This window comes from Centruroides sculpturatus, unplaced genomic scaffold (assembly GCF_000671375.1).
Source record: "Centruroides sculpturatus isolate CEXI.00-Female unplaced genomic scaffold, Cexi_2.0 scaffold317, whole genome shotgun sequence".
Taxonomy (NCBI): domain Eukaryota; kingdom Metazoa; phylum Arthropoda; class Arachnida; order Scorpiones; family Buthidae; genus Centruroides; species Centruroides sculpturatus.
The window spans coordinates 617032-637104 of record NW_019384610.1 but is presented as its reverse complement, the minus strand read 5'-3'; the positions used below and the strand labels follow the sequence as shown (position 1 = coordinate 637104).

Here is a 20073-nt window from a genome sequence, read left to right as displayed (position 1 = left end):
CCAGCTTTTGTTGAGTTTGCAGTTTTGTTATTGCAGTTTTTTAAACAGATATAAAGATACAACACGGTTTCGAAATATGGAGGAGATATATTATTAGATTTATACGTAAAATTAACGTCGCCATTTCATGATAATGATAGTAGAAGTAATGATTATAAACAAATATAAATGTAATATTATATAACTTCTATTCAAGGCTGTCGAGATCTTGTATCGGGCCCGTGGGTAGAGCCGGCCTCTTTTCACATATTATTGAATAAATGATCCGTAAAATGTTTTATTTTTTTGTTAGTAAAAATAATATTAATTTAAACGTATGGGAACCACGACGAAGCCCCTAATTTTTCTCCTAATTCAGGGAAAAGTTTCCAGCTCTCCCCTCTCCACCACCTTGCTTCTATTCATCTAAGCAGGATATGTGAAAAATCGTGTGTTCAATGTTCAATATTTATTAATTTAAAAATAATAGTAACTGTTCTGAGAAAGATAAAATTATTATTTTAATAAATTTTTTCATCCAGAGATCGCATCATGACTGCTGAAATGAGTGCAAATCAAGTTAAAATCGAGCCTCATAAAGAATTGGTATGGAAAAACGTGATACTTCTGACATTTTTACACGTGGCTTCGCTTTATTCGCTATACTTAACATTGTTTCGAAGTCAGTGGAAGACTATCATTTTTGGTAAGATTTATTTCATTATTTAAATTATATTGAATGATTTAATTTATTTATTCAATAATTTATCCTTAGCCGTTCTTTATGGAATGATTGCGGGTTTAGGAATCACAGCCGGTGCTCACAGACTATGGTGCCATAGATCATACAAAGCTACTTTACCACTTCGAATCTTGCTGTGTATATTTAACTGTATGGCCGTACAGGTAAGCTTTCAACAGAGAGAGAGAGTTTCATTCTATATACAGTAGAGAGTCGATTATCCGAAAGTCAATCATCCGAAAGAATTCCAGTCGGCAAATTTAAATTTTCGCCAGTGCTGTGGCGCTGCAATCTTTGGCTATGTCTTGGCCTACTCAAATATTTTACGTTTTTGATACTAAATTAACTTCTGAAGTATAATTTTTTATTGTTTTTATATTTTTCAAAATATTTATTTTGTTTGTACAAAATAAAAAAATTTTTAACGATACAATAGTCTTNATTTTCCAGCGCTTACTACTTCGATATCTTACAATTTGTAAGATATTTAAAATTGTAAGATATCGTCACCAGGGGGAGGCGTTCAAAAATCTACATTTTCCAGCGCTTACTACTTCGATATCTTACAATTTGTAAGATATTTAAAATTGTAAGATATCGTCACCAGGGGGAGGCGTTCAAAAATCTACATTTTCCAGCGCTTACTACTTCGATATCTTACAATTTGTAAGATATTTAAAATTGTAAGATATCGTCACCAGGGGGAGGCGTTCAAAAATCTACATTTTCCAGCGCTTACTACTTCGATATCTTACAATTTGTAAGATATTTAAAATTGTAAGATATCGTCACCAGGGGGAGGCGTTCAAAAATCTACATTTTCCAGCGCTTACTACTTCGATATCTTACAATTTGTAAGATATTTAAAATTGTAAGATATCGTCACCAGGGGGAGGCGTTCAAAAATCTACATTTTCCAGCGCTTACTACTTCGATATCTTACAATTTGTAAGATATTTAAAATTGTAAGATATCGTCACCAGGGGGAGGCGTTCAAAAATCTACATTTTCCAGCGCTTACTACTTCGATATCTTACAATTTGTAAGATATTTAAAATTGTAAGATATCGTCACCAGGGGGAGGCGTTCAAAAATCTACATTTTCCAGCGCTTACTACTTCGATATCTTACAATTTGTAAGATATTTAAAATTGTAAGATATCGTCACCAGGGGGAGGCGTTCAAAAATCTACATTTTCCAGCGCTTACTACTTCGATATCTTACAATTTGTAAGATATTTAAAATTGTAAGATATCGTCACCAGGGGGAGGCGTTCAAAAATCTACATTTTCCAGCGCTTACTACTTCGATATCTTACAATTTGTAAGATATTTAAAATTGTAAGATATCGTCACCAGGGGGAGGCGTTCAAAAATCTACATTTTCCAGCGCTTACTACTTCGATATCTTACAATTTGTAAGATATTTAAAATTGTAAGATATCGTCACCAGGGGGAGGCGTTCAAAAATCTACATTTTCCAGCGCTTACTACTTCGATATCTTACAATTTGTAAGATATTTAAAATTGTAAGATATCGTCACCAGGGGGAGGCGTTCAAAAATCTACATTTTCCAGCGCTTACTACTTCGTGGATATAAAGCCGGAACACCCCAAGAAGGTTAGATGGTTTAAAGAAGACGTTCGTATGTCACCAATTCCTATTTTAGAAAAATTTATATATTTTTTAACTGGAAAATCTGTGTTTTTTAAAGGACTTTTTTAGCGTTTTGGCGGCTAGTAGCCTATAAAGAAAGGTCGGTCGCCAGGATTGTATTGTCTTATACACAGAATAAAAATGGTGAACTTTGTCTTTTAAATTGTTAAATTAAAATATTTCATTTTAATAAAAAGTAAAATACATCTGGATACGAGTCCAATTTTGCTTGCCATGTCCAATCGCCAGGAACAACTATTTCCATTTCAAAGACAACCTTTCTTTAGAGGCCTTTTCTACAAAAAATATTTCATATTTTCTGGTTGTCGATAACTATTTGAAATGAAACTTTATGTGTTCACAACTTTCAAGTTCAATCTAAACAGATTCTGTCCAAACATGCTTAGGATCAAACTGGTATTTGAGGCTCATACAAAACATAAGAAACATTCAAAAAAATTATAATAATAAAAAATAATAGCTGCTTTTTAATTTGATTTGCTTCACTTACACTTACAAAGAAATTGGGCTTGGGCCTCAAGAGTGCAGACTGTTTATCAATTTGTTTAAATTATATAATATTTCAAAATAAATTAATGCATTGAAAACAATATAGTTTCAGTTAAGATTGAACTGTTTGTACACGTCAAGGCGACACGCGAGGATCTGCCGGGAATGTTCCTAGAGCACTTTTTATGTGAAATTGGCCTATTAAGTGTTACAAACATAAAAAAAACCGAAAAACTTCACGTGGTCAGCCCGTTTCTCACGATTAGTGTTCAGTTATTTTAATTCTTTTATCCATTCGGATACCAGTGAGCTTCAGCTAGGAGCTTGCAAGTTTAAAAAGTAATTTCTTAACTTTTCTTCTAATTTTAATGTAAGTTAAATATAAATTCTTTATTATAGCTCTTGACTTTAGTTCTTACATTTAACATTTATTATACAGTAGATCCCCACATTAGGAGTGCTTTAAATTCAAATATAATCACTTTATAAAGTATCATGTAGAAAGCTTATCCTATTAACAAAGCATGTTTCAAATGTTTAAAAGAAATTTTAACAAATAAATATCAATTTATGTTACTCGGAATGTAATTATTTCGGATTTCAAGTGTTATTTCCGGGAAAATAAAATGTATCGATAAGTTTGATAACATTTTGAGACAAATATCCTAAAAACTAGTCAAGTAACATTGTTTATAATTACAGTATTACGTAATTTTGTTTTATAGTTGTATCTAAGCCTTAAGCGCTTTCAATTTACATAAATTCATTTGAAAAACTGAATATATACAGAGATTTGAAGACATGCCTCTATAAAAATTGGTAAAAAGAAAAATAAATTGGTTTAAAAATGTCTTCTAGCGACAATACCATAAATTGAAACAAATATTCTTTACAATTTTCTAATATATTTTTACTATTTAAATTACCGTCGGCCATTTTTTTTAAAATAAAATAATGACTTTTTAATATTGATTACTGTCAAGTGAGGAATTTAATATTGGCAAATATCTAGAATTTTTTAAATAAAATGATAAGTAAAATACTTTATACCTTAACGTTACAAGATAAGGTGATATATATATTTAATTTCATTCTGTACTTCAAAAATATATTAATTTTATTATTATAATTGTTATATCGTGCTGCTAAATTATATTTTTTTATGTTTAAACCAGAATTAATTGTATAATTTTATTATTTTTTTAATGAATGTAGACATTCAGGACCGACAAAGTCCCATACTAAAATCTTTTTTATACGATCTACAAGGAAGCTTATTTTGAGAAAGTTATTTTGGAAAATGAAAATATTTTTTGAATAATTATAGACATAATTTTATATTTTCCATAATCTTATGTTATAATTAAAGTCATCAGCATAATAACCTTTTACACAAATGAATCGAGTAACTTCGAAACTACAAACAAAAAAATCCTTGAAATGTCTGGTTTTTTCAACTTTGTAAATAAATCCTTAAATGAGTTGCTCTCTGAGGTCAGCGTACCTTGACTTCAATTGACCTCCTTTATGGATTTAAACAATAGACGACAACCAACAAAACACATGTGAAAGGTTATTCCATTTCCTCTTTTTTACAGTTGTCAACGGCAAACTTATCAAACACCCTCGTTGTAATGAAGTTTAAGGTCACTATGTCGAGGAAGTGTATATTCTTATAAAAATATAATAGGAGATATATTTGTTTAAAAACTGCAATGTAGCACAGTAATCAACACATGGCATGACTCATTCATTTATTCCAGCTTTTGTTGAGTTTGCAGTTTTGTTATTGCAGTTTTTTAAACAGATATAAAGATACAACACGGTTTCGAAATATGGAGGAGATATATTATTAGATTTATACGTAAAATTAACGTCGCCATTTCATGATAATGATAGTAGAAGTAATGATTATAAACAAATATAAATGTAATATTATATAACTTCTATTCAAGGCTGTCGAGATCTTGTATCGGGCCCGTGGGTAGAGCCGGCCTCTTTTCACATATTATTGAATAAATGATCCGTAAAATGTTTTATTTTTTTGTTAGTAAAAATAATATTAATTTAAACGTATGGGAACCACGACGAAGCCCCTAATTTTTCTCCTAATTCAGGGAAAAGTTTCCAGCTCTCCCCTCTCCACCACCTTGCTTCTATTCATCTAAGCAGGATATGTGAAAAATCGTGTGTTCAATGTTCAATATTTATTAATTTAAAAATAATAGTAACTGTTCTGAGAAAGATAAAATTATTATTTTAATAAATTTTTTCATCCAGAGATCGCATCATGACTGCTGAAATGAGTGCAAATCAAGTTAAAATCGAGCCTCATAAAGAATTGGTATGGAAGAACGTGATACTTCTGACATTTTTACACGTGGCTTCGCTTTATTCGCTATACTTAACATTGTTTCGAAGTCAGTGGAAGACTATCATTTTTGGTAAGATTTATTTCATTATTTAAATTATATTGAATGATTTAATTTATTTATTCAATAATTTATCCTTAGCCGTTCTTTATGGAATGATTGCGGGTTTAGGAATCACAGCCGGTGCTCACAGACTATGGTGCCATAGATCATACAAAGCTACTTTACCACTTCGAATCTTGCTGTGTATATTTAACTGTATGGCCGTACAGGTAAGCTTTCAACAGAGAGAGAGAGTTTCATTCTATATACAGTAGAGAGTCGATTATCCGAAAGTCAATCATCCGAAAGAATTCCAGTCGGCAAATTTAAATTTTCGCCAGTGCTGTGGCGCTGCAATCTTTGGCTATGTCTTGGCCTACTCAAATATTTTACGTTTTTGATACTAAATTAACTTCTGAAGTATAATTTTTTATTGTTTTTATATTTTTCAAAATATTTATTTTGTTTGTACAAAATAAAAAAATTTTTAACGATACAATAGTCTTCTTCAGNTACAAAAAATATTTCATATTTTCTGGTTGTCGATAACTATTTGAAATGAAACTTTATATGTTCACAACTTTCAAGTTCAATCTAAACAGATTCTGTCCAAACATGCTTAGGATCAAACTGGTATTTGAGGCTCATACAAAACATAAGAAACATTCAAAAAAATTATAATAATAAAAAATAATAGCTGCTTTTTAATTTGATTTGCTTCACTTACACTTACAAAGAAATTGGGCTTGGGCCTCAAGAGTGCAGACTGTTTATCAATTTGTTTAAATTATATAATATTTCAAAATAAATTAATGCATTGAAAACAATATAGTTTCAGTTAAGATTGAACTGTTTGTACACGTCAAGGCGACACGCGAGGATCTGCCGGGAATGTTCCTAGAGCACTTTTTATGTGAAATTGGCCTATTAAGTGTTACAAACATAAAAAAAACCGAAAAACTTCACGTGGTCAGCCCGTTTCTCACGATTAGTGTTCAGTTATTTTAATTCTTTTATCCATTCGGATACCAGTGAGCTTCAGCTAGGAGCTTGCAAGTTTAAAAAGTAATTTCTTAACTTTTCTTCTAATTTTAATGTAAGTTAAATATAAATTCTTTATTATAGCTCTTGACTTTAGTTCTTACATTTAACATTTATTATACAGTAGATCCCCACATTAGGAGTGCTTTAAATTCAAATATAATCACTTTATAAAGTATCATGTAGAAAGCTTATCCTATTAACAAAGCATGTTTCAAATGTTTAAAAGAAATTTTAACAAATAAATATCAATTTATGTTACTCGGAATGTAATTATTTCGGATTTCAAGTGTTATTTCCGGGAAAATAAAATGTATCGATAAGTTTGATAACATTTTGAGACAAATATCCTAAAAACTAGTCAAGTAACATTGTTTATAATTACAGTATTACGTAATTTTGTTTTATAGTTGTATCTAAGCCTTAAGCGCTTTCAATTTACATAAATTCATTTGAAAAACTGAATATATACAGAGATTTGAAGACATGCCTCTATAAAAATTGGTAAAAAGAAAAATAAATTGGTTTAAAAATGTCTTCTAGCGACAATACCATAAATTGAAACAAATATTCTTTACAATTTTCTAATATATTTTTACTATTTAAATTACCGTCGGCCATTTTTTTTAAAATAAAATAATGACTTTTTAATATTGATTACTGTCAAGTGAGGAATTTAATATTGGCAAATATCTAGAATTTTTTAAATAAAATGATAAGTAAAATACTTTATACCTTAACGAATAATTTGTAATTATAATATTATTTTTATAAATTCATATATTCATATTTATAAATTAACCTTGATTATACCACATGATAAAATTTTAAGTAGTAGTAGTAGTAGTAGTAATATTAGACCCATCTATCGTTATTTAGGAGGCGTAAAAAATTAAGTAGATTAAAATTAGCATTCCTAACTTTTTTATACACAAAACATTATTCAGTCGAACCTTCAACACCTCTAAACGGTAGTCATTTCTTTATGAAGAAAAATGATTACTTTCAATGTCGATCCTGGACACTGAAAATCCTATTTTTAACCTCTCAACAACGGATAATTGACCTTGCGGTCAGTTGTCCGTTATTGAGAGGTTAAAAATAGGATGACGCGCAGAAAATAATACATTGTACAAAATAAGTCATAAAATAACGACTCATAGTAAAATATGTAAATACGGAAGTATCTTTTGCCGGGGGTGATAATTAAGCATTTAATATCAAGAATCTATGAAAGTTTTTAAAGAAGAATTCGAAAAAAATGTCTTAATTATCACCGCCGGCAAAGGATGTTCATTATTTACATAATTTAACGTGGATCGTAGCCTACTGCCCTGTTTGTTTCGAATAGAAACTTTAAACGTCAATTTGACGTCACCTCTTCAGTGTTAAAATGAACAAATTTAAAAAATGACGTCAAATTGACGTAAAATTGTAAGTTACACTTTCTGGACGAAGCGAATGAACCTCACAATAACGGCTTCACTTCCCAACAAAGGCCACTTTTCTATGTTCTTACCAGTGGCGTTTTTTAGAGGTCTGACTGTAATTAGTTACAAAGCAACGTGCTTTTTTAATATTATAAATGGGTTAGCTTAATAAAAAAATAAATTTTAGTAATTAAATTTAATGATTTTTAAAATACAGTCAACCAGAGAACAACGGCCACTTACGGGAACATAAAAAATGACTGTTGTTCGAGGTGGCCGTTGTTTGGAGGTTAATCAGTAAGCATTTTTATTAAAAAAAAAAGTTTTCAAAATTTACAGGTGTCCGTTATTGGAGGTTAGACTTGTTAGAAGTTAATTTCGCTGTAACTTGTACAAGTTTGATATTCTGCTAGAGAATATATTAATATTATAATTAATTTTTTTAAAAATGAGAAATTAATAATGCTTTTTTCTTTTTTTCTTGACAGACGGATATATACGATTGGTGCAGAGATCATCGAGTACACCATAAATTCTCCGAAACAGATGCCGATCCTCACAATTCCAATCGAGGATTCTTTTTCTCACACATAGGATGGTTATTTTATAAGAAGCATCCTGATGTTCTGACCAAAGGGAAAACTGTCGATCTGAGCGATCTCCTAGCAGATCCCGTTGTCAGATTTCAAAGAAAGTAAGTTCATATCTAAAATGGGTTTCAGAAACAACCAAAGTAATGTTACACATGGCCGTCGTACAGTAGCGTGCTGTGACATTTGATGATAGGGAAGATGATTTTGTAAAAAGCCGACTTACAGGGGCAATCAGTTAATTTAATTTAATTTAATTAATTGCGCATCAGGGTCCATTCGTATTCGTTTGTTAAATAAGCCAGTAAAAACGGTACACTTCTTTAAATGTATTTTTAATAGATTACCTGACGTACTTAATAAATAAACAAGTTCAATATAATTACCTCTGTTATTAGATTCAATAGATTCCCTATGCCCTCTAAATGCCAATTCTTGCTTTAATAAAAAACATATAACATCTATTAATTTAGTTATATCTATTAGCCTTAACTATCTCGTTATAATTTTCAATGTGTATTTTATATTGTTTACTAAAGTTAAATTTTATTCTGCTTTGATTCCAAATTGCTTCAATTTTACGAAAGAATCGATGTGACATTTACGATTTTCGTGTCTTTTGCCATCTTTACCCAAATTATTTAAATCGTCAAATCCATTCTTATTCCACACATTAATTTTATTTGAAAACTAGCTGTTACCAGCCGCTTTGCCAACAAGTGATACAGTAGAGCGTCGTTTATCCGAAACGTCGGTTATCCGAAAGAATTCCAGTTGGCAAATTTAAATTTTCGCTAGTGCTGTGGCGCTGCAATCTTCGTCTATGTCTTGGGCTACTCAAATATTTTACGTTTTTGATACTAAATTAACTTCTGAAGTATAATTTTTTATTATTTTTATATTTTTCAATATATTTATTTTGTTTGTACAAAATAAAGAAATAATTTTTAACGATACAATAGACACGATTATTATTTTAAAAAGTTTACGTTAGGCTTAACATCGACGAAAATTTAACGCAAAGCGACATGCAATGGAGAAAAATTTTAGGATTTGATAGGTTAATGTATTTTTTCGTGCATAATCGGTTATCCGAAAAACAAGTTATCCGAACAACCCCAGTCCCCAATTGATTCGGATAAACGACGCTCTACTATATTCTTATTTTTAGTTTTTTATCTCGTTGAGTGGTGGAGTTTTGAATTTGGCTTCAATGTGGCTGTTTATATTAAGACCCTCATTGTACTAAAGCCATCTCGTGTTACGTGATAAAATAATAACGCTAGCAGACTTACGCTCTACACGTTTTTTTTTTTTTTTTTCATGGGAGAAAGGCCGTGTGGTGGTTTCTCTCTCTCTCTCTCTCTTTTTTTTTTATTAGAATAAATGCAACACTCTTTTGAATGTATAACACTAAGAATACGTAAATCAAAATACACGATTCAAAGTAAACATAAAATTAGTATTAGGTTTTTAGTAAAAACTAAAATGTAAAACTAGATATTAAAAATTATAAATAGTATTTTCTTCCATGTTTTTTGAACATAATTGTAAAAAGCATCAAACAATTGCTTCTGAACAAGTTTATAGAGTGGACCTGGCCACCTGAAACCAAGCGTAAAGATTTCTAATTTCAGAATAATTGTATGTTGATCGTAAATTGTACAATGATGGATCATTTGGCAAATGTTACATCTCTAAGTGGTGATGATCCTGCATTCAACACTAGGAAAATAAAATCTTGTTATTCTACTAGTTTTACTGCTCAGCCATTGTTGATTCCACGTTGTTGATTCTACTAGTTTTACTGCTCAGCCATATTAATGACAACGCATAGCGTTGTCATTAATATAATTTTTAAGGCTACTACGTGAGAGAGGGATGTGAGTGTAGTCCAAATCAATGTTTTCTGCAGCTGGCTTAGCCTCAAAGTCGGCTTATTCATTCCTAAATATGATAGTATCGCCAGGAAAATGTATAAAGTTATCTTATTTACAAGATTTTTAATATGCTGCTGGATATATGTGATTTTATTGCTATTGGAATTGGGATTTAATAGAGCTTTTAGGACAGACTGAGAATCACTGTAAACGTTGATAGACAGAATTTTGTTTGATAGTGAAGTGGCTCACTGAACAGCTTGGTAGTCAGCATCTTCTTCAATTTGATAGAAGGAGGTATATGGGAAGTATCTGTACCTTCTAACATATTTTGGGCAAAATATGTCAGTTTGGAGGAAGAAAGAAATACTTTAGTCACCATGAAAGGATCATTTAGACCAATCTGTGTAGATATTAATGTCTGCATGGTTATCCATGGAGGAAGCAGATGACACCAAATGTACGCTGTGTACACTAAATGCGATCATCACCTTGTTTATAAGGCGATGATCACATTTAGTAGGATAACTGCAATGCGGTAGCATATGAACAGCTGGAGATAGGAGTAGAGACTGTTGCGCTAAATTTTCGACCAGTGTCAACGAAAGGAAATTTATATTGACTTTTTCCGAAACCGTGTCTTCTTTTAATTCTTCTTTACTTCACAACTGAGTACCTATGCACCCAGTTGTGAAGTAAAAATAGGAAATTTGCAATTTTACAATGGCTTAGATGGACCTTGCCTAAACAAAAAACTTCTTCCGGCATCTACTAAAATTCTTGGCCACAATGCTGGATCAGGACTTTACTTAGAGCGCTTTCCATAGGTGCCAGATTGGTGCCAATTTTTATAGTGTTTTCATTTGTTGGCGGAGTGGTGCCAGTTCCAGTTAGTTTAGAAATATCGTCTATCTGTTGATTATCATCGCTCTCTGACGATTATGTGTTTTCTTTTATAACCGAATTTGATTTTAGATTCTCTGAGTCATCTTTTGTTTTGGTACTATCAGACGTACTTTGTAATAATTTTTTAAAGCTTGGTTTTTCATTCGGGTTCCTTTTCCATCCTTCGTCTTTTGTACTGGAACCAGACAGTTTTCTTTGTCCGTCAGACATTCTGAAATATCTCAAATTAAACAATGTAAAATATAAAATAATGATAATAATTAAAATTGAAGATTTGCCCTGCCTAAAAAAGATAAAACCGTAAGTATCACACAATATAAAAAATGCTTGATTTAATAACACAAAACGTTGACTAAATAAAGAGATAAATAAGTTACAAAATCAATACTATTTAGACACAGACCACTCGATTAAAAAATTGTTTTGCCCTGTTCTATAAACTTTCATCGTTTAAAAATCATAGAAAATTTAGCAAAATATCTTTAGATTTATAATTAAATTAAATTATAATTGATTATATTATATTATAATGTATTAAAGTGACACAACCAAAATGCTGCCCTTTAGATTTGCCGCCCTGGACAAATATCAGGGTTGTCCGCCCCTGAGTATAGGCCTAAATGTTGCCTATTGACTGGGATTTCGTGGGGCGGAAACGCGCTAGTGATGCTCGTCCCGCAGCCAATACGGGTGAACTTCGGGTTAGATAGAAGCAATCTGGAATGCTTTTTTTCAGGTAGACATTCAAAATTTGTTTGATTCGAAGCCACGACGTGTAGAAGCTCTTATTGCAGCGCATGGCGAATTCATCAAATACTGAGTTTTGGCTTGTAATATTGTTTGATTGCTCTGTAAATTTAATCATTTCTTTGTATCACTGCAGGTTACATGTGGAATAAGTTTCATTCATTTCTGTTGATTCCTTCATGGTGTTGCAATTTTTACAAAAATGAGTGCATTTTAACTTTAGCCAAAGTTAGATACTCGTACACAGAATTAAAAATTTACGTAAAGTTGTGAATGTTCTCTTAATCTCTTAACAGATGTTACATGTTGAATCAATAAAATTGTTATACTTTATTAACTAATGGCTACTTTACCATTCAACGTGCCCATTGATTAACGGTTGTATTCTCAAACACAGATTTACAATTAGACGTTAATCAGTTACTATTCATTTTACTTTAAATACTAATACACGAGTATTTATTATATGACTTTTTGATCCATGTTTATGAATACAAAAATTATTGGTCAGTAGTAATAAAAATTAATGGATGGTCGAAGAGGTTAAGGTACTAATCTCTCTTTGGGGGACCTGCGATCGAATGCGGACGATTAAAGACTCGGAGTTTTTAGTTTTCTACCTTTGTAACACTTAAATAAGGACCAGTTTTCCATAAAAGTCCTCCTGGGAGGCATATCCCCTCGGCAGATCGCCCACGTGTCGCGTTTTCTAACCGAATAAACCAAACCAAAACATTAACAGCGTAACAAAAAGGTACATAAAATTGATTTATTTCCTTGACAGAGAAGTAATTCTTTACACGTTCTTATATTGAAAAGCCAAATTAATTGACTATTTAAAACATTAGATTCACTATAAAATAAATGTTTTACATAATAAAGAATCCGCGAATTTGACAGGTAAAGACATTTTTTTATGTCTAAAAGGAAGAGAAAGTTGAAAATGTCAAGTAAATATAAATTTAATTTGCAAAATAAGCGAAAGTTATATCTACAACTCGGTAAATAATATGCAATTTTGTTCGTACTCTTTTGAACTTTTTCTTCCTCGATGACAAAGGGCCTTTTTTCCAATGTCTACAGTCGGTTCGGTCAGACCCATATTACGTTGCTTGGATGGCTGGTTTGATGGAATATGGCAACGTAACACATGGGCGATCTGAATAGCGAATGCCCAGGGACGCCGCTAGCTGTTTGAACGCCCGTGTGCAATACCGATTATGCCGCCCCCTGTTTAACTACGACTACCTACGCTGAGCTTGCCAGTAAGGCTATTTAGTGTTGTCCCATAAGAGTGTGAAAAAAGAAAAGAAATACTTTATAAAGAAAAACTATTTATTATTACTAAGTTATTTTTGTTTACTTAAGTGTAAAACCATATAAATATTTATTTACAGAAATTTAACTCTTCTTGCCTTTATGTTTGCGAAATCTGCTATCAATTTTCTTGTATCCAAGCTGTCTAAGATTTCGTGTTCAATTGAAACTATAGCTAAATTACTTAGTCTTTGCTGGTACATTGTTGATCTTAAATAGTTTTTTATAATTTTTAACTTTGAAAAGGACCTTTCACCAAATGCAACTGAAACCGGCAATGTAAGTAATATTCTTAGTGCTATTGCTGTGTTAGGAAATGTTGATATTAAGTCATTAGTAAAAAGATATTGTAATAGGGTTTGTGGATCATTAGACTGGTTTTCTGGAAAATGCAACTTTAAAGTACAGATTTCAATCATACAAATCAATACCGTCAATGTCTGTTTCACTACTCGAATCGTCTTTAAGCTTCAGATTTAAATGCTAACCAAGTTAAAATATGATTAATTATACTTAGACCCATGTCAGAAAAATTATTAACAAAATAATTGCAATTTGATATGCGATAGAACTGTTCGAATGCGTACAAGTACAAATTGAGAAGGAAGCTCTGTGGGGATTCCCTATTATCGCCAGTCCTGTCAACTTCTGTCATAGAGCACGACTATGGGTACTTGGCTTTCGGGCGCCGCCGGATGCTTCAACCTGCCGACAGACGTTTCGCATTGCATTTTAATTCTGATAAATGCCAATAGAGGCGCTTTAACGCTATAATATAAATAAGAATATAATAATTGCGCGCCGGTCAGAATTTTTTTCTCTATGCAAAGACATTTCTTATGGTATAAGTAGGGTGGGTATTATGACAATGACTTTGAATATCACGTAACCGATCGTTGGATTTGCCGCCCCCTGGACGTGCCGCCCGCGTGCAGTGCACGCCTTGCACACCCGCTTACGGCGGGCCTGGGAATGCCTTCCTGAAAGACTTACTATGGGAAAGTGGTCCTTAATTAGATGTTAAATACGCGAAGAAAACCTGAAAAACTCCACGTGATCAGCCCGTTGGAGAAGCACGAATCCGCGACTAACTACAATGGTTTCATCCACTCTTCCACTGGTGGACCACCACAATAGAAACGACTGGTGAGAGACGGACTCCCACAGATTGACCATAAATAATTCTTAGGGTGTTGCTCGCTAGAATTCGAAAAGGCTAGTGGGAGATGGGCCCGCCATATTGCCCATAAATAATAGGGCGTTACTCGCTAGCATTCGGAACGATCGGTGAGAGATGGGCCCGACAGATTGCCATGAACAATTCCTGTGGTATTGCAAGCCAGGATTCGATCTCGGGAGCCCCAGAATGGTAGTTTGACGTCTTAATCGCCTCAGCCATCCGGTCGGCTAATTGAAGGTGCTAAAACACAAAAAAATTACTGAATAAATTATTGTTGTACTTTCAAATTATACAAAATAAATTATAATTTTGTTTATATTATTTTAATTCATTATTCTTTTTCAGGTTTTATATCCCGTTATCAATTGTATTTGGATTTTTGATATCTACCTTCATACCTTATCGATTTTGGAACGAAGAATTAATAACTGCTTTTTTTGTGGCTAGTATTGGAAGATATACTTTTCTGTTACACAGTACTTGGGCTGTAAACAGTCTAGCACATCTTTACGGGTACCGACCTTACGATAAAAAAATCAACGCCAGGGAAAATTGGTTTGTCACTTTATTTGCTTTAGGCGAAGGATTCCATAACTATCACCATACTTTCCCTTGGGATTATTCAACAAGTGAATTTGGAAAGTTATTCAATTTTAGTACAGCTTTTATAGACTTGATGGCATGGTTAGGTTTTGCGTATAATTTAAAACATGCTTCAGGAAATATGATCAAAAATGTTAAAGAAAATAGAGGTAAAACTAGAGAAAAAGAATATTGAAACGACTCGAAAATACCAAATTATACGGAATTTCGTTTTTTGTTATCCAGTTATTGTTAGATACATAATGGAAATTAAAGAAATCGTAACAGTTAAAGAATATATTATTTCTTATATTATATACAGTAGAATAAATATTTAACTGATATTAAGTCGTAGAGTTAATTTTTTTTTAAATTTTCCGCCCTGTAGGCACTAAGAAGGCCTTTTACGGCAAGCCCATTATGGATTCGGCCAGGCCTACAGCGGGGTTCAACTTGCTGTATCCAGAGAGACTACCTCATTAAAATTCCTGGGGTCTTTCAATCTGTCTGGATTCCACAGCGAGCTGGACTGCCACCCTATCCGCTAGTATTTTAAAGGAGTACAAAATATTAAATCCTCAATTTTCCAAACTTTAAATGGATTTTTAAAAGAATTTATAATAATATTCATAAGATAAATATCACATAAATATTTATAGATTTACATGGGCGATCTGAATAGCGAATGCCCAGGGACGCCGCNTTAGCAATCTGGGATGTATTGATAACGTCAGTAAAAAAGAAATTCAAATACTACAAATATCTTCGATATAGCGCCATACACACAGACAGTTGATGAAGGCCCAGGTATAACGAAGTTAAGAATTCCTTCGCCCCCAAAACAGAATGAATGGATGCGCCGCTCAGTGTACCCCATTTGACAAGTCTTAATTAATTTTCAAAATAAATTCTAGAAAGGTTTACTATAACGCCAACTTTACGAGTGATATCAGTTAAAATTATCAGCATATAGTACAAGTATAAACTTTATATATAAAATATTTAAATAAATATATATTAATCTATTATAAAAATAAATCTTATTTTATTTTATTGATTCAATTGTAGTTTGAACTGTTATTCGAATCATACTTTAAAGCAGGGTTTACTAATGGGATCGCCGCAGTAGTATTTCAATAGTATTTTAAAAGAGATTGATGGAACTTAAGGGGTCATTTCGGGGTTGATGAAAAAAATCAGATATTTATTCTACTTGTTTCACTTATTAAAAAAATTTCAGATAATTTTCAAATAAGAATAATAAAAAAAATTGCAGCCCAATCATGTGGGAAAAGTAAATCATCATTGAACAAAATTTTAATCTTTGTTAATTTAACTCTACTTGCGGACCACATGTTGAAAACACGCTGCATTAACTGATTTAATAATTTAAAAGGTTTCATTTGTTGTGTTAATTCTTTAAAATAATACATGTCTGTCTATATCACATGTATACGTAAGACGAAGTTTCTATCTACTTGAAGCCAGTTTTAGTCATGTAAATCAATGGTTCCCAATTAGTGGTACGCGTACCCCTGGGGGTACGCGAAATTGCATGAATGTGGCTAAAATCGGTCGATTTAAAATCTAAATGCATGAGATGAAGCAATCAAAAATTCGGCAATTTACAACATGATGTGGAATGCACAAATTCGTTTATTTATAACTAAAAATATTCTCGAAATTTCATCAAAAAATTGCATTTATGACAATACCTAAATGAAATTCTTGCGCAAAAAACAAAAATTATACAATTAGCACAATTTGTGCTAATTGTACAATTATCATTATTAACATGTCAGCGAAGCGGCAATAAAATATTTACTACCATTTTGCACAACATACCTCTGCGATAGCGGATTTTCGGCCATGACAAACATGAAAACTAAACATCGTCACCGACTTCAACTCGAAGATGACTCGAGGCTGAAGCTGACCAAAAAGCAACCAGATTTTACAAAGTTGTGCAAAGAAAATCGTGCACATTTGTCACATTAAATAACCTTATGTTATTTTCATTATTATTAAAATTGTATTTTAAAGGTAATAAATGTAGAAAAAAAAACTTATTCTATTTATCACTCGCTGTCTACCCACAGCTTCGCCCGCATTATATCGAATTTTCTCGTGGGAGTAAGATATTTTCTCGCAGTAAAATGTAGCTTATGTCCATCTCCAACATGTAAGCTATCTCTGTGCCAAATTTTATTGAAACCTGTTCAGCGGTTTAGACGTCAAAAGGTGACAGACAGACAGAATTACCTTCGAATTTATATTAGTATGGATTAATATGAATTTCTATTATAAGGGGTACGCGAGTTTGAGCTCTTTCTTGAAGTGGTACGCAGGAAAAACTAATTGGGAACCACTGAACTGTAAATAATTGATTAAGGAAAACAAGAAACATGTTAAATATAACAGAGCAAAGCGACTTAAGAGTGGTATCAAGTAACCTTTATATTTGATATAAAAGATCCAGCAACGAATTGTATAACCATTAAGTTTGAACCTACTCGAGATATGACACACGAGCCATTCTATCTACCCACCCCTTCGACATTTAACAGCTAACATTTAATAGCATCAATCCTCCTAATACACGAACCTCCCTGCAAAATTTCAGAAATTTTCGACAAAAGATACAAGAGTTAAGCTTCAAATTGGTTGTCAAAATCGTGCCCCCATATGCACTGACATCCATAGTACAAAACATACCCCGCGAATAATTTTGCATTTCTCAAGATTTTGCGTAATATATCTAACATTTTTACATGTGGAAGTTTAAACAAAAGAAAGGTTGCGAACCTCTGCTTTAAAGTATAGAATCTAAAGGTCTAATGTACGAGTATATACAATATGTATGTATCATAGATGCTTATATGTTAATGTATATGCACTTACATATATCAAATATGAATGAATAGTATGTAATTACGTCAAAAGTAATAAAATTAAATATATTATTTTCGCACAAAAGGCTGTTTATGTTTTCGTAATAAAATATGATACAATTAAACCTGTCTAAAACGGAATGCGATGGTTTTGACAGTCCTCACATTGCTCCTGCAATGTGTTTTATGTCTCAAAACGTGATGAAGAAATACTAAAATGCGTAAAACATTGTAACATCATGTAATATCACGTGACCTTGTGAAAGGTCACGCATGTAGATGACGGATGATCCGTTAATTCGTTTAAAAATACCGTTTATTCAGAGTGAAATCTTTTCTTTTACAATATCCGATGAAGCGTTACAATAGTTTAAAAATGTTCAAAAATGAGTTGACTTATCCTATTTGCAGAGAGAATTCCAAGGAAAGAAAGTTTTAAAATCTCCAAAGAGAAGGCTCTGTACTGTATAAAAGGCACACCGCGCATTGTTGCCAATTTACTTTTTTAAATCCCACCAGATCGAGCTTCAAAATCCCAATTTCTGTTTAGAAGAAGCATGTTAAAACAAAGTTTAATAGGCTTAAAAATTGGCACTTTGTATTAACGAGGTTTGTGTTAATATTACTGTAACACGAATTACTGCACAATTTATTGAGCGGAGTTCGTCAAAAAGTGTTTTATCTATAAACGAAGTTTAAAGCAACCGCATTACCATTAAATATGATTTTTTTGCAAATATGTTTAACATGGCAAGGCTGATGTCGTGGCGAAACCGGAATTTTGAAGTTCTATTTATGATGGGCTGAGATATTCGATATCAAAATTTGCCATGGGAAATCTATAGGCCGATTGTTGATTGTAAGCATAGTGTCGGATTGCTGAAAATTTACATTGATCTGTACGAAAATCTTTTACTTTGCTCTTTATAATGAGCGTTTAATATGCACGGAAAATACAGTGGGTGATCGGTTAACGAACAGTTAGGATAGCGAACAAATCGGATAACGAACACTTTCGTGAAAGATTTTTATAATCGGACAACGAACACTTTACTGAACAAACATAGAAAGAAGCGACAGAAAATAACGAATACCGATTGATTTTCCCTTGTCTTCAGGTAGCAATTCGAAACCTTTCGGAGCGCTGGAGACGTCAACATCGATGCTCAACCCGATACCGATCAGATAGTATTCCGCCGAATTTTGAAATTCTCTCTTGTAATTCCAGCTTTTTGTTTACCTTTCTGACAAATAATCTTTTATAGTATTCGCGAGACTGTCGGACAGGCACTGTTAAGTTTTGCTTCGGGGTTTACTTACGAAAGGTGAAAGTTTAACTGTCCCATCGGATATTCATTAACGTTTTAATACCATATTTTGAATTTCATCCAGGCCTTGCATTTAAATAATTTTTTGTGGGCTTGTTGATTTCTGTTCTCTGAATTTTTGTAAGTGCTTTTCTGAACTTTTTATTTAAAAAAGAAACTGATAATATTATGGAGCCTAAAAAGAGGAGTGTCAAGAACTGTGCTCACCGTAGAAACCAAGTAAGAGATAATAGCCAAGGTAGAAAATGGGCACAAGATGTCTGATGTTGCTAGGCGGTATTGCTTGAACAGGTCTACAGTAGGCACAATCTTAGCTATGAAAGATATATCATGAAGTCTCAAGCTGCTAATGGAGTAACGAAAATCACATCTGAGAAATAAAGAGCATTTTAGAGCTCACAATGGAACCTGAAACTGATCTGACGACAGAAGAACTCCAAGAACTCTCAAATGAAGAATACCAAGAAACTCAACGAGATGTGTTTTCTTTTGAAAAAGAAGCCAACATCTGCTAATAAAGATCTTTTGAAGAAGTTGGAGGATGTTGTCAGAACAACGATCATCCAAGTGGCATCCAAAGCAGAATAAGGTTAATGGGGGTTGGAGATTTCTACAATTACAATATTATTAATTACTTCCAAAACATTCTTAAGAAAAGAGAAAAGCACTCGACTTGGACAGATTCTTTAACCCCGACAAACGGAAAAACGTGACTTACGCAAATGCAAGACTGTATATATATATATGTATTTTTACTATTACATATAAACAAACGTAGTAAAAAAGTATATATTTTTTATTTTTTGGAGTCTCCGGAACGAATTAATCAAATTCCCATAAAAACCTATGGTAAATCGATAATTGGTTAACGAACAATTC

At 32.4% G+C, this 20073-nt stretch overlaps 1 protein-coding gene across 2 annotated transcripts in view; it reads left to right on the top strand.

Moving 5' to 3' along the window:
- LOC111625234 (stearoyl-CoA desaturase 5-like) overlaps window positions 1-15633 on the top strand; it is a 34012-nt gene extending 18379 nt beyond the window's left edge. The window contains exons 4-7 of one of the 2 annotated variants that reach the window (XM_023368325.1): window positions 522-685; window positions 755-885; window positions 8262-8467; window positions 14739-15633. In XM_023368325.1, coding sequence (XP_023224093.1) covers window positions 522-685; window positions 755-885; window positions 8262-8467; window positions 14739-15171 — 934 coding nt within the window. In that variant the 3' untranslated portion in view covers window positions 15172-15633. Of the gene's footprint in view, window positions 1-521; window positions 686-754; window positions 886-5173; window positions 5333-5401; window positions 5533-8261; window positions 8468-14738 lie in introns of those variants that run through there. The other variant, XM_023368324.1, reaches the window with a different exon arrangement.
- Window positions 15634-20073: the final 4440 nt, after the last annotated feature.